Genomic DNA, 14316 nt, shown 5'->3' with positions numbered 1-14316 from the left:
ATAAATCCAAAATAAATAATATCTAAAGGTAAAAACAATAAAAGTTAATCAAAAAGTACAAAGTAAAATGCAATTAAATATAAAAAATAAATCTCAAAATGACTGAAATTATTAAGATAAGATAATGCCCCAAAGTATTATGAGATCCCTAATTTCTTAAAACCTAAGTCTTTTATAAAAACATTTAAATGTGGCACAAGCAGTCCTCCATCATGCTCTCTTGGTTGCATGGAAAAAAAATCCCTCTACTTTGAAGCTTAAATTGCAAGTACCTCTCTCCTCTCCTATACTAAACTTCTCCCAGGATGTCCTCTCTAGGTGCCAGGTAGCGTCGTCATAGACAATGTCACGTCCCTATTTTTGGCTCGTGACCATCCATGACTCCATCTAAAATCCAATGGAGGCAATAGGCCTAGGCAAGAATTTGTCTTACAAAACTGTTATTTGAAAACAGGTTAGACACCAATTAAAAGTTAATATTTGTTGAAAACACTAGATACATATATATATATATATGTGTGTGTGTGTGTGTATTTCATAAAGTAACTAAAAATGTTTTACTTTCAGTGACAAGCTCTTCACATTGGGCTGTACTTAACATACAACATTTTTCGCACTTCCTGGTCTACATACATAACTGCCAACTAGATACGTGCTTAGTGTCCTTATTGTCTTCCTGCTAACCTGCAATACATGCCAGAAATGGCAGTCTCTTGGAGAACGTAACAAGTAGAGCTCTCCTTCAATTCAAACCTGAAATTATTAAGGAATAGGGTGAACGGTAGCTCAATAGGCACTCTTAACTCCCCCTTATTCAAATAAGGATTTCAATACTTAACACATGATTTCTTACATGCATGCACAATCATAAGGCGCAAGAATACACCTTTACTCTAAGCAAACTCTTCTTCTAAATTTACCAACTACACCCAAAAAGTTTTCCCTTACATGATTTCAATTTTGTTTGATTGTGGCTTGAACAAAATCCTTTAATACAGCTCATCACAAAGATTAATCAAAATATGATAAAATAAAGAGCACGAGCCCTTGAATCATTTTTTTAATTAATGGATAGAAAGAAATCAAAATAATTAAATCATTTTTGTCATCTACAGTAGTCATGCACAAAAGATTTTCTCTTGGAGGATTTGTTAGCTAATGCATTGCAAGGTTGAACATAAATATTACATGTAACATACTGGATCTTGGACTGCAGAAGTTGGAACTCATTGCTTTAATATGTTCTGAGCAAATTATGCATCACATTATGCTACTAGTTTACACAGCCATGCAAAATATTTTTATTTGGCTTTAATTTTTACTTGGCAGATTTCTTTTGTTTACTAGTTAAAGCATGCTGTAATAAACTTGCATTGCATCTTATATTCACCAATCACTTATGTTGCTTCATGCAGTTCAATATTAAGGTTTGCTGAGCAGTGCTTGATTCCAGAAATGACAGCGACTGTTTTTAGTCCTCGTCTGATGGAGGTAATTTATAAAAACGACTTCACCTTTTGTTATGTTGGCACCTCAAAATCCTCCTTTAGGGATTTTTCTGGTCAAAGTTACTGGATAACGGGTGTAAAAATTTGGTAGCTTATTGCAAGATTATGTTATATCATTAAGCATTTAGAAGCTTGATGAGCATGCTAATTTTCATTATGAATTTTTTTTTTTTTTTACCTTATGGCTTCATCCTTCTGGTCATTTAAACTCTGATCAAGCCTTACCTATGTCTGAATCAAAATGAGTATGTAGTTAACATACTCTTTTTATTATATGCATTTTTTGGCTGCATATGACCTCTATATTGCAGCCCTAATTTGGAAGGTGAAGATATTTATTTTGGTAAGATACCACTGTGTAAAAGTCCTAGGTTCTTTTTATTGATTGAAATCTGACTGCTGTTTCTCAGAGCTTGAATTTTTGGTTTTATTTTTTATGATGTTTTTCTAGTGTGTATGACCCTATACCAATATATTAATGTATTAATGTGAGTGCTATATACAGGCAATTGTATGGTTTCTTGCAAGATGGTCCCGTACTTATCTAATGCCAACTGAAGAAAGTAGTAGAAGTAATTGCAACCCAAGTCTTGGTCAGGATCGCCAGCTTCCATCACAGCTCTCTAAGACAGCATTGCTTAAATTTTGTGGAGAGCATAATCAAGCAAAACTTGTGCTTGACATTATTGTTCGAATCTCCATGGTAACATTTATTGCATATCCTGGGGAGAAGGATCTGCAGGTGTGAACTAAATAAGCTCTGATCTCCATTGATTGTTGGCTGTTAAACTTGTGTGTATATATTTGCCTACCGTACTGAGAAAAGCATATCTCTTAAGTTCATTTTCAATTGAAGATGCTATGCTGGATTACCGATGTTGTGACAGTTGTGCTTTGTATGACAATGACCTCCCACACACTTTGGCTGTGACACTTATTTTCAATATCCTGGGGAGAAAAATCTGCAGGTGTGAACTAAAGAAAGTCTCAGCATCTCCAATGTCCACTGGCTGTTGAATTTTTGTGCATATATTTGTCTGCTGTAGAGAGAAGCATATATTTTAAATTTATTTCTATTGAAGATGCTGTGCCAGGTTACTAAGTTGTGGCAATTGTGCTTTCTATAACAATGAACTACCACATGCTTACCTTGCAAACTTTTGTTGTACTATCATTTCTCAATAGCTCACAGAGAGCTACATTCTATATTGATAGCTAATCCTCTATTAGTAGGCATTGTGCAGGATACTATTATTTATGCCCTTCCCCTTTTAGTTTCAAACAGCCAACACCGACTTAGAATCCTCGAGGGCTCAGTGACCTGAGTTCCAACTGTATGAACCATATGCAAGAGGCATCTAAGATTATTCCACCCCATTCCCTCTAATGTTGGACCATGTTATCAAATTGCAAATTGGCTCTTCTTCTGGGGAAAAAAAGTGTGGATGAAGCAATAGAATTTGTGCCTCTGGTAGTCCTCTCTTGCCTAGAATGCTGTAACTTGGAATTAGGTTTCCACTTTAATGTTTATATTTATTGATGAATTTTACAAATCTTTATTATTTAGGATTTGAGTATTTGAGTATTTGAGTGCAATTTACTTTTAAGTTTTTTTTTTTTTTTTCCTCCCTGTTGGTTTGATGAACCCAACTTGCATGTTAAATGTTAATGAAAATCTGAAATTCATGCAATGATTCAAATTTTCAATTTTATATTTTATATTCCAAGTACTTTTTTTTATATATTTTTCATTATCCTGAAGAATATAGATTGTCAGGTGTTATATGCTCTGTGCGGTTTTGACAGGAACTCACTTGTTGCCAACTACTTCAGGCACTTGTTCGGCGAAGGAATGTTTGTGTTCACCTCCTTGCACTGGTGAGTCAAACATATAAGTATGCTATGGATTTTTGTGTGCAAGCCCTTTCCCCTTGTTTTTCTTGTTGTTTTCTACTCAATGCAGCCAAGCTTTGATCTCCAAACAGAGCCTTTTTATATTTCTTTTAGCAGTCATCATTTTTTTTCCTTGTTGCTTTCTACTCAGTAGAGCCAAGCTTTGACCTCTAAACATTAAAAGCTGGGGGTTTCTCTTGTTGCTTTCTGCTCAATGCAGCCACACTTTGATCTCCAAATAATTAAAAGCTGGGGGTGCTATTTTTTCTTTTCGTAGCCAATCCATTGTAAAGATTGAACCTGGAATGCTGTGAAACTACTTGTCTTACCAGGCCAATATATTTAGTCAATGAAAAGTTAATAAAAAAATGCAAAAGTCTGGTTTTACCCGTGGTTTAGTTCTTTTTTTTTTTTAGGAAGGAGGACAGGAATGAAAATTTCTTCATTCAAGTTTTATTTTGACTGTAGCATTTTTTTGATAGCTTCATATGGTGCAATTTTTCAATGCCCTATAATTTTTTGTTTCAAAGACACTGTTGTGGTGAACTTCAACACTCCTGTAAGGGTGTCTTTCATGTTTTTGTGTGCACGTCAAACATCAGCACTGCTGAAGCACCCATGAAGAAGCTAGGCATTGCTTATGCAAAGGAATCAGTGCTTTATAGTGGCTCAATCGAGGCGCACCTCAAAGCAAGGCATGCCTAAAACGCCTTGATGCTCGATCTAAAATACCAAATCAGAAAAAGGCTAATGTACTGATGCTTACTTATTTGTACAACAAGTTTGCCTTTTGAACCTTTTTAGTTGAGGCATTTGCATTTTGGGTGTGTGATTCTTAAGTTAGATTTTTTCGAGAAAATTTTAACTCCATGTTTATATAAGAAGAATGTCATAACATGAGTTGATTTCTAAAACTCTTGAACCACAACCTATCCAAAATAATTGAGAGTATCTTAAACCTTGAAAACAATTTGAACTTTGTGATGTTATAACTATCTCTTCTCATGATTTACGTAGTGAATTCAAGTTGCCAATTTTTGAAAGGCGAACAAGTAGTATGCAAATTAACTTTTTTTTTTTTACATTACACTTGTGCTTCTCTTAATTTTGCCTTTATTTTTAAAATATATGTAATTTATTTTCATGTTTTTATCTATAAATTAAATTCTTAAAGGGCTTATGCCCCAATGCCTTAAGGCGTATTCCTAGTCTCTTAAGGGTAAAAATGCCTTACCTTATGTCTTTGCCTTTAAAACATTGAAAGAAATAAATCTAGGAATAGCCAACATCTTATTATCATCAGCTACCAAACTCATAAGTCCATATTCAAGTAAAGCATGACCCAAATTAGCCAAAAAAAAAATAAAAAAATCAACAACTTTCACTCTAAACTTACGAATAGAATTAGTTTGATCCAACAAATTATTAATATCCCCAAGGAGAGGGTATAGTTGCCATGTAACCCTACTCTTCTTGAGTAAGCAGCTAATAACCATCTTAAGATTTTCTTCAATCTGTGTCAGAATACATCTATCCCTAGCTGCGATTAGGCCTTGACATAAAGCCTTGCATTCATGACAGGGATCATTGGTTTCCTTATTTGTTCCAGACCTCCACAAATAGGTCTTCACTGGCCATCTCTGGTGACCAACCAATTGAAGACAAAGCTGGCTTAGCAGACCCATAAAAAATTTAGCTTAACATAGTTATGTTCAGGAGGCTCTGAACTTACGGGCTCAAGACAGTTACTACCATTACTATTAGCCCCTGCAAAACAATCAGCATCCATGAAAAATCTATTAATAAAGTTGGGCGCATAAGGTATGAATCGAGGAAGATACAAACAACATGCTGCCCAAGAATTAAGAAATATTTTGGTACGGTGGTTTGCCAAATTCTGGTATGCAGCCCTGAGAGTGGAATCAGAATGCTTTTATGTTTACCTGACACTGTTATCAAAGTGCATGATTTTCTTCAATCTGGTTAAGTTCAATTATTTATCTTATATGACAACACTGTCGGAACTGATAATAGCTAGATTTCTTACTTCAGCTGGGTGTGAAATCTGGTCAAATTGTACTGCATCTTTCTTTTCTATTTTAATAAATTCAATAATTTGTGTATTGAGTTATTGGTTGTTAAAATTGAATGTATATATATATATATTCAGTTTTTAGAGAAGACCTTTACGATTCGGGCACCTGTCTAGCACTTCAAAAATGTGTCTACAATTTTAAAAATTATTTAATTTCTGACATTTCTCCAATGGTTCAACATGCTTACGCTTTGTCGGTTTCATTTATTTTATTTATGAAAAATCACAATTAAAAAGGAAGAGCAGTCAGAAACGTGGTTTGAACTTTGGATCTTTCTGTGTGTGTTGTTGTAAATCCTTTCTTTCTTGTGATTCACTCCTCCAATTTCATTTCCTCTTGTTAATCGAATTCGGAAAGCTAACATTCCTTCCAAGTTCTCTTGTTTGGTTGATTGCCCTTGATAGAGTTAAACCAAGAAGCTATTGCAGATTAAGAGCCCTCGTAAGGCTTTATCTTAAGATGCTTGTGTTATGTGTTTTGATAGTGATGGGGCAGATTCTTTATTGATGTTGTTTGTTTGGGTTTTTTTTTTTTTTTGTTTCCCGGTTTATTTATTTGGTTTGTTTTGCTGCATGGAGTTTGTGGAACAGGTTTGGATTCTTTCATGAAAAGTTGGGTGTGTCTAGGTTCCTTGAGTCTCTTGCTTAATTCTTTTAGAGGTTTTCAGAGGAGTAAGAATAGTGTTGTCTCTACAGTGGTTTGGAGCACTTTCTTACAGAGAAATGCTCGCATATTTAGTAGTGATTCTTTGCATTTGAAGCTCCTTTGGGGTAGGATTGGCTTTCTTGCATCATTATGGGCCTTTACTGCTGCCTGCTTCAATGGACTGTGCTTCCAGATTTCTGGCGTGATTAGTTAGTGTGTTATTGGCTTGATGTCTCTTGTTTTTTTGTTTCTACTAGTGATGAAGCACGTGCCATTTCACATGCCCCTTCGGGGACAGCCAGTGGTAAAAGCTTGGATCTTCCATGTTAGAGATCTCAGGATCTTAGAGTAGGAAAGGGTATGGAATGGGAGATGTGCTACCCCCCATTCTGTAGCCTAGGCCAAATGTGGGCTTCCAATTTACCCAAAAAAAATAATGAAGTAATAATTTTTATTGACAGCGACAAAATTTTCATTCATCGTATAGGTACCGGATATTTTTTCATTATAACTATTTCTGTTCCATGATCAAGAGTTGCATTAAATGAACTGATTATCCTTTCAATTCATTGACCTCCAATTAATTAATCAACCTGCACATAATATAATTCTCTTTCAAAGCATGTTCTCTCAAAACACTTTATATTTATATTGATCAAGATTCCAAACAGCCATCAATCTATCATAATACAATAATCAAGTGTAGTGCCAAGGGGAGGTTAGATAGGCGACTCACATCATCCATCAAGCTTACAATAGCACTTGGTTGCCTGTTGTTTAGACTCCATTATATTCACACTTCTTCAACAAATTTAAAAACATCATATCACCCTCAGGGATGTGATATCTAGGCAATCTGAGAATGCGTCTGAACCAAGCCGAAGAAGCGTACATGCATAAGGAATTTGAGAGTACAAGCATAACTTTCATGTCCCAATTAATGCAATGAACTAACTACCAGGAATAAAATAAAACAAAATATAAAAATTGTTAAAACACACAAAAATTCCATTTTTTATTTTCCTCTATTGTATATCTGGTATAAAAATCATAAGTAGACACCAACTTAGAAGCATATATGTTAATTTTCAAATCTTTCCTCTTCCTAAAATATTGCAATGAACATGTTCCCACTTAATTCAACTGAGTTGATCCTATCATAAGTCTACCTTAAAAAGGATTACAATTATAAAGAACAAAAATACCCTAAAAATTCTCCATGGCATATTTTACAATTCCTAATAGTAACAATGGAAAAAAAATTGATCAATGTAACTGTTGTAAAGTTAGAGATGGAGGAGAGAAGAAGAGGAAGAGAAAGAGGAAAAAACTGAGCAGCGGTTTTCTGGAGTCTATGTACAGCTCCAGGTCTGCCCTCTTATATATTATTATTAATAATGAAGTCTTAATGACAAAATACCCCCATTAACACAATCTAATTATTAAAATACAATATTGTCTTCTAACACTCCCCCTCAATCTGGAGGTGTATAAATATCACCTAACCTCAACTCGTAACAAACATTAGACAAGGCGGGCTTAAATATAGGCTTCGTAAAAACATGTTCTAACTGATCAACATATTTTCACAAGGGGAGTCCTCGCAACCTTCTTCAACACAACATCCCTCTCAAAATGACAGTCAACTTCGATTTGCTTTGTCCTCTCATGAAACACTGGATTGCTAGCAATATAAATGGCAACTTAATTATCAATTATCAAAAAACACATTTATTGGCTTCATTACCAAGAATCCTGTATCTAACATAAGAGACTTCAACCACATAAAGCTCACTCACAGTATATGTCATAGCTCAAGATTCTACTTCAACACTAGATCTTGCTATAGTAGTTTGTTTCTTGCTATGCCAAGTGAGAAGATTACCTCCCACAAATGTGCAATATCTAGTAATAAACCTTCAATCATCAACAGATCCAACCCAATCTGCATCAGAGTATCCCAGTCTCACAATTTCTATCACATTTATACATCAAAAATTTTCTGGGAGAGCCTTTGAGATACTGCAAAATCCTACAAAGCATCCCAATGTGATTGTTTGGGATTTTCCATAACCTGACTGACCACCCCCACTGCAAATAATATTTCTAGCATAGTGACAGTCAAGTAGATCAACTTGCCGACCATCTGCCTATTTTTTGACATTTGTCTTCAAAGTCTAATCCAACATCCCTAGACAACTTCACATTAGGGTCCGTATGAGTATCAACTGATTTAGTTCCCAACAAACCAGTCTCACTTTGTAAGTTCATTGTTTGTTTTCACTAACATTCAACCCTTTCCAACACTGTACATTCTCAATACCAAGAAAGTAATGCAAAATACCCAAGTCCTCAATTTGAAATTTTTCTTGAAGCCACTGCTTAACATCTGCAACCCTCACTATGGTCGCTGCTAGTGATAACGATATCATCAACATAAACTACTAGAAGTACCACACCTCTCTCCGTATTGCAGACAAAAACTGAATGATCAAAGTAGAGTTGGATAAAGCCAAATGTAGAGAATACAACACTAAATTTGTCAAACCAGGCTTGAGGAGATTGTTTAAGACCATAAATGGCCTTATGCAACTTGCATACTTTATCATCCTCCCCCTGAGCAGCATACGCAAGAAGTTGCTCCATGTATACCTACTCATGCAAATCTCAATACATGAAGGCGTTTTTTACGTGCAATTGATATAAAGGCCAATCAAAATTAATTGCCAATGAGATCAATACACGAACAGAATTTAGGCACCAGTTGGAATCACTTATAGAGAAGTTTTCTAGAAAAAGTACTAATCTAAAAGTAATCAGAGATTACTTACTATAAGTACCTTTTTAAAATATATACTTTTTCCAGAAAAATACTTTATTCAAAAAAGTAACTATTTTTCTTATAGAAAATTAATTTGGAAAAGTACTAATAAGTACTCTTTTAGGTGTAAAACAAATAGTACTTATTAACAAAAGTACTTAATTTAAGTTTTTTTGTAATAAGTACTTATCTTTAAAGTGTTCCAAATGGGGGCTTAATCAAGCGACAGGGGAGAAAGTCTCAAAATAATCAATATCATACATTTGGGTGTACCCCTTGGCAACCAATCGAGCCTTAAACTGTTCGATAGAGCCGTTGGGAAGATATTTGATGGTGTAGACCCAATGGCACCTCACTAACTCTTTACTAGGGGGAAGATCCACCATGTCCCATGTCCCTCACGTGGTCAAGGCATCCATTTCTACATCCATTGCATGCTTCCACCCAAAGGTTAGCAAGTGCTTCAACATGCAAAGAAGGAACAAAAATTGAGGAAATAGACAAGGCAAAAGAACACGTAAGACTAGGAAGGTAAAGCCCTGAAACATAATGAGCAATAGGATAAGCAACTAAGGATTGCAAAGCATATGTTCGAGTACCTTTCCGGTGAGCAAGGGGCAAATCCAAGTCACATTGGGATGGATCTCCAGAACCAAAATTTCGAAATAGTGATGGGCAGAGGAAGCGCTTGCATGGTAGTTATGTTTGTGCTTCCTTTTGTCATTCATAAACCATTGGTTGTTTATCTGGATCAATAACTAATGGAATTGGAAGAGGGGTAGAAGATTTCTCGAAAAGGATAAGGGTGAGAATAGGAGGATCGACATGAGAGGGGGGACCATAAATCATTGATGGAATCAAAAATTGATTCATCCGAGGAAGACACGACACTTGAAAAATAAGGTGTCTCCTCAAAATAGTGACATCAGCACTAACATATTTCCTATGAGTGTGGGGATCAAAACATCGATATCCTTTTTGACTTCTTGAATACCCAACAAAGACACGTTTAACAGTACGAGGAGAGAATTTGTCTTGACCAGTATGTGTCACATGAACAAAACATGTACATCCAAATACACAAGGGACAGCAGAGAACATGGATGTTTCTGGGTACACAATAGAGAAGGAAATTTGTCCCCTTAGAACACTTGAGGGCATCCTATTGAGTAGAAAATAGGTTGTAAGATGAGAATCGGTCCAAAAGGTTTTAGGAATATGCATATGAAGGAGTAGAGACCATGCTATGTCAAATAAATGTCTTTTTTTTTTTTTTTTCTTTCAACTACTCCGTTCTTCTAAGGTGCATGTATACATGATGTTTGATGAATAATCCTTTTGGCCAAGCAAAAAGACTAAAGCTCATTTTGAACAAATCCAAGTGCATTATCAAATCGAAAAATTTGACTATTAATGCCGAACTGAGTTTTTATTTCTTGGTAGAATTGAGTAAATACATTCAAAAACTAAGACATATCTTTTAACAAATAGATTCAAGTTATACACAAAAAATCATCCAAAAAGGACACAAAATATTGATGACTAATCAAATTCTTGACTCTACATGGACCCCAAATATTTGAATGAATAAGAGAAAACAATGATTTACTACGAGACTTGACTCTAGATAGAAAAGATGGCCTAATATGCTTTCCCAACTAACATGTAGAACACTCAAAACGAGTAACAAAATTGAACATAGGAAAAACTTCTTGTAGTGTTTGATGGTATGGATTTCCCAAATGAGCATGCCACTAATCAAGAGTGACACCATGAGTAGAAATTGAAGAAGCTGTATGACAAGAATTGGACAAAGCATGACCACCATCGAAATAATAAAGGACATCCTTCTTAAGTCCTCCACCAATCCTATTCTTCGTCTAAAAATCCTAAATAACATAATGAGAATGAAAGAAGGTCACTGAGCAATTATAAGACTTAGAAAATTGATTAACTGATAATGCAGGACATCCTTTTCAAGTCCTCCATCAATCCTCTTCTTTGTCTGAAGATCCTGAATAACACAATGAGAATGAAAAAAGGTAACTTAACAGTTATGAGAATTGGTTAATTGACCGACTGATAGCAGGTTTCAAGGGAAATTTAGGCACATATAACACAGATGAAAGAGAAAATAGAAGGAATTGAGGTAATATTGCCAGAATTAGAAATTGATGTAACCGAACCAAACAAATTAGGACTATGATTTCAAAATCATGAAATAATGGAATCAACAAATGTTGCACCAGCAATTTCCCATTTTGGGGCAGATGCAAAGCGGGTCTATGATTTCAAATCATGAATTCAGATACAGATTGTACATGTGTACCATGTCATAATGATGAAGGTGATGATGACGACACTCCGTGAAGTAGAAGAAAAAGAGAAATCTGTTCAGCAGCAAGCCAGCAGCTGAAAGAGAGGTATGAGACAGGAGATGCAGAAGTCTATCTTTTGGTAGGACCATAAGTTTAATTATTATGTCCTCTACCTAAGAGCTAGAATCAAGAACTCAAAGCATATTTCTACCGAATTCCAGCCGCTGCCAAAACCCTATTTACCCCTATAATATCAGAAATCTCTCTCTGTCATCAACGAAGAAACACCAGCTCAATCTAAGCCAGCCACACAAGAACAAAAACCTCCCTCTCTGGGCAGTTCAGCTACACTTTCCTGAATGTGTTATGTTGAACCTGGAAGACTTCCCTCCATTGGAAGATTTTGAGCTCTCTCAACAAGATGCCAAGCATGGCTGGAAAATCAAGAACCCAGCTCCAACCAGACAACCTAATGGCAGTATAAGGCAAAACTCTGCTGCTGAAGCACCACTAAGTTGGCAAGCAGAAAATTTGAATGCTCAAATAAAAATACTCGGGCAAATAGCCTAAAAAAAAAATGCCTCTCACGGGCGATGATGAAAAAGTTCCAATAACAATCTGAAATTTATTCAAGGGTTTAGGATCATATTATCATATAGACTAAGAATTATACACCATTGCTACCCCCGTCGAAAGCCTCAATCGGCCTCACTCCTTATTGCCAGAAATAAAAAGGAGAGAGAAACACTTGAAGCTGATGCCCTTGAGCAAGAAAAATGATAGAAGTTTCCTCCCGTCCACATGTGCCTAAGCTTGTCATCTATAGACTCCTTTCTACCACCAACGACAAATCCATTCCAAAAGCAACCACAACAACTCCAATCATTAGCCACACTTGATCCTACCATCAACCTCTTCAGACCAAGCAACTCATCCCTCCATAAACCTCAATACGAGCCTTAAAAAAATTTGAACCAAGCGCCAGGCCACTAACCACAATGCATGAACCATCAATACCCAATTCCGAAGCTGGAGCTTCCAAATTCCAACCTGATTGTCTCTCCGTTGAAAAATCTCCTCATTTCTTAAGAATCTGTCAACCATCCCAATTCTCCAAAATCCAAGAAACCTCTTTAGAAGATTTCTTTTCTCATAAGTCTGAAGAACAAGAGATGTTCATGCAAGAACCCACGCACGGAACCGTCTAAAGACCTAGCGAAGGAATCACCAAACGCTCTCCCAGCACTGCCATAACTCAACTAATACCAAACAAGGTTTTACTCGAGGTGTTTCACCTTATCAATGGCACGATAGAAAATATAAAATGTTCTCGTGGTGTATAGCAGAGTTGCAGCACCCCATGGCCACCTTGCAACAATTCGTTGACAAAATTCGTAGCAAGGCTCCAAGGCAGGTTACAAAAATGGTGGATAAATCTCAGAGAAATATCAGCGACTCCAAGTCAGACAAGTCCAGAACCTTGAGGGACTTATCCTATGTCTATATCCATTTCTTGGGACATGTATATCACTACACTGACTAGGCCTGAGAAGCATACTTGAGGATGAGATGTTGTTCCTTTAAACTGATGGACTTAGAAAAGCATTACAATTGGATAGCTAAGTGATCCTATGCCATTAATGGCATTGATGACATAAACCTAAAACAGGAATTTCCCAACTCTTTATCGGATCCTTTGGGAGATGAGACGTCAAAGCTCTTAAACAATAAAGGAGTTGCACTTGAGACTTGCTTGGCCAGAGAACTTTACCAAAACTCCCTCATTGCTCTGGAAAAATTGTGCAACTAGAAGAAGTTCATTGACAACATCATCTTCACAGGGAAATGGCAAGGTGCAATATGCGAGCAGCCAAATCTTCTCATATAATGCCATGGTGGTAAAGATTGCTTTTGTCTAAGCCAAAAAAAAAAAAAAACCCCTCCTCAGGAAATACAAATTAAAGAAGAGAATGAAGAGGAAATTTGAAAAATTCCTTAAGTACAAGCTCAGAGTTAAGAATGCAGACAAATATTCTATCTGCAGAAAGAAAGGCAACTTTGCTAAGAATTGTCCAAAGAAGAAGAAACAAAGTCTTTAATCAAATCTCTTTAATTCTTGGAAAGGAAGCTTCTGACATTGAATCAATGTGTTTGTGGCAATCAACTATTGAGACTCTGAAGATGATGAATCTTAGTGTCAAATCTTCCCTTGACTCAGAGAGAGAACTGTTGCAAATGATCCCAGAATCCAATTTTCCTTCTCACAACTTGTCCCCAAGTCCACCTCATACCTATGAAAAACCTCTGCCTTTATTCCCTTTTTTTAACACTGGCAGTTCTAAATCCTTCAATTTTACCTAAACCATTCTGATGCCTATACTCCCAGAACTTCAGGGCATCCAAGGGAGAAAAATTTGTCATTGACAGAATCCGAAACTTGTTTTCATCAGGCTTTTTCCCAAACTTACTGTAAAACATCAAGTCCGTACTAGGAAAAGACCTACTATTGGTTTTGATCTACTCCATAAACTCCTGAAGCTCAAATGACCAGAAGAAGGTTTAAATTTCAAAGAATGGTTCCTCACTTGGTCCTAGGCCCCATCCCTATTCTTGTCTTATATGAGTCGATAAAAGCTCAGTTCTAAGCATGCAAAGTACTGCAACATACTTTTCATAATCCATTCAAAACACATCCAAAAACATATGCCATTAGATTTTTTTTGTGCCTGATCTTTGAACTTGTAGTTCATCTGCATCCTTTTTGATGGTAGAGTAGAGACTAAAGAGCAGACTCAGATATTATCCCCAGTAGAGCATCCTATAATTCTTTATGTGATATATATGGCTGTATATGGTAATTGTTAATTGAGCCAGGCTGTTTCTGTGTGTATGTTTGTGTGTGTGTATTCATTTATTTTTCCCTGCAGGATTCGTGGCGTGATCTAGCAAATGTGTTTGCTAATGGTAGAACCTTGTTCTCATTGAATTCTTCTCACCAGGTAAAAAAATGTATTTTTTCCTTACTCTGGTATCTT

General features: G+C 36.1%; 1 protein-coding gene across 5 annotated transcripts in view; it reads left to right on the top strand.

Annotated features, from left to right (window-relative positions):
- The window catches only part of LOC131153553 (uncharacterized), a 142831-nt gene that overhangs the window by 104364 nt on the left and 24151 nt on the right, over nt 1-14316 (top strand). For all 5 annotated transcript variants that reach the window (XR_009136258.1, XR_009136259.1, XM_058105936.1 and 2 more), the window contains 4 exons: nt 1416-1491; nt 2014-2250; nt 3315-3386; nt 14209-14280. Coding sequence is in view for 3 of the 5 variants with exons in the window: in XM_058105936.1 (XP_057961919.1) it covers nt 1416-1491; nt 2014-2250; nt 3315-3386; nt 14209-14280 (457 nt within the window). In the remaining 2 variants the exon portion in view is untranslated. The remainder of the gene's footprint in view (nt 1-1415; nt 1492-2013; nt 2251-3314; nt 3387-14208; nt 14281-14316) is intronic.

This window comes from Malania oleifera, chromosome 4 (assembly GCF_029873635.1).
Source record: "Malania oleifera isolate guangnan ecotype guangnan chromosome 4, ASM2987363v1, whole genome shotgun sequence".
NCBI classification, from domain to species: Eukaryota; Viridiplantae; Streptophyta; class Magnoliopsida; order Santalales; family Ximeniaceae; genus Malania; species Malania oleifera.
The sequence above is the reverse complement of the archived record's forward strand: the minus strand, read 5'-3'. Positions and strand labels throughout refer to the sequence as shown.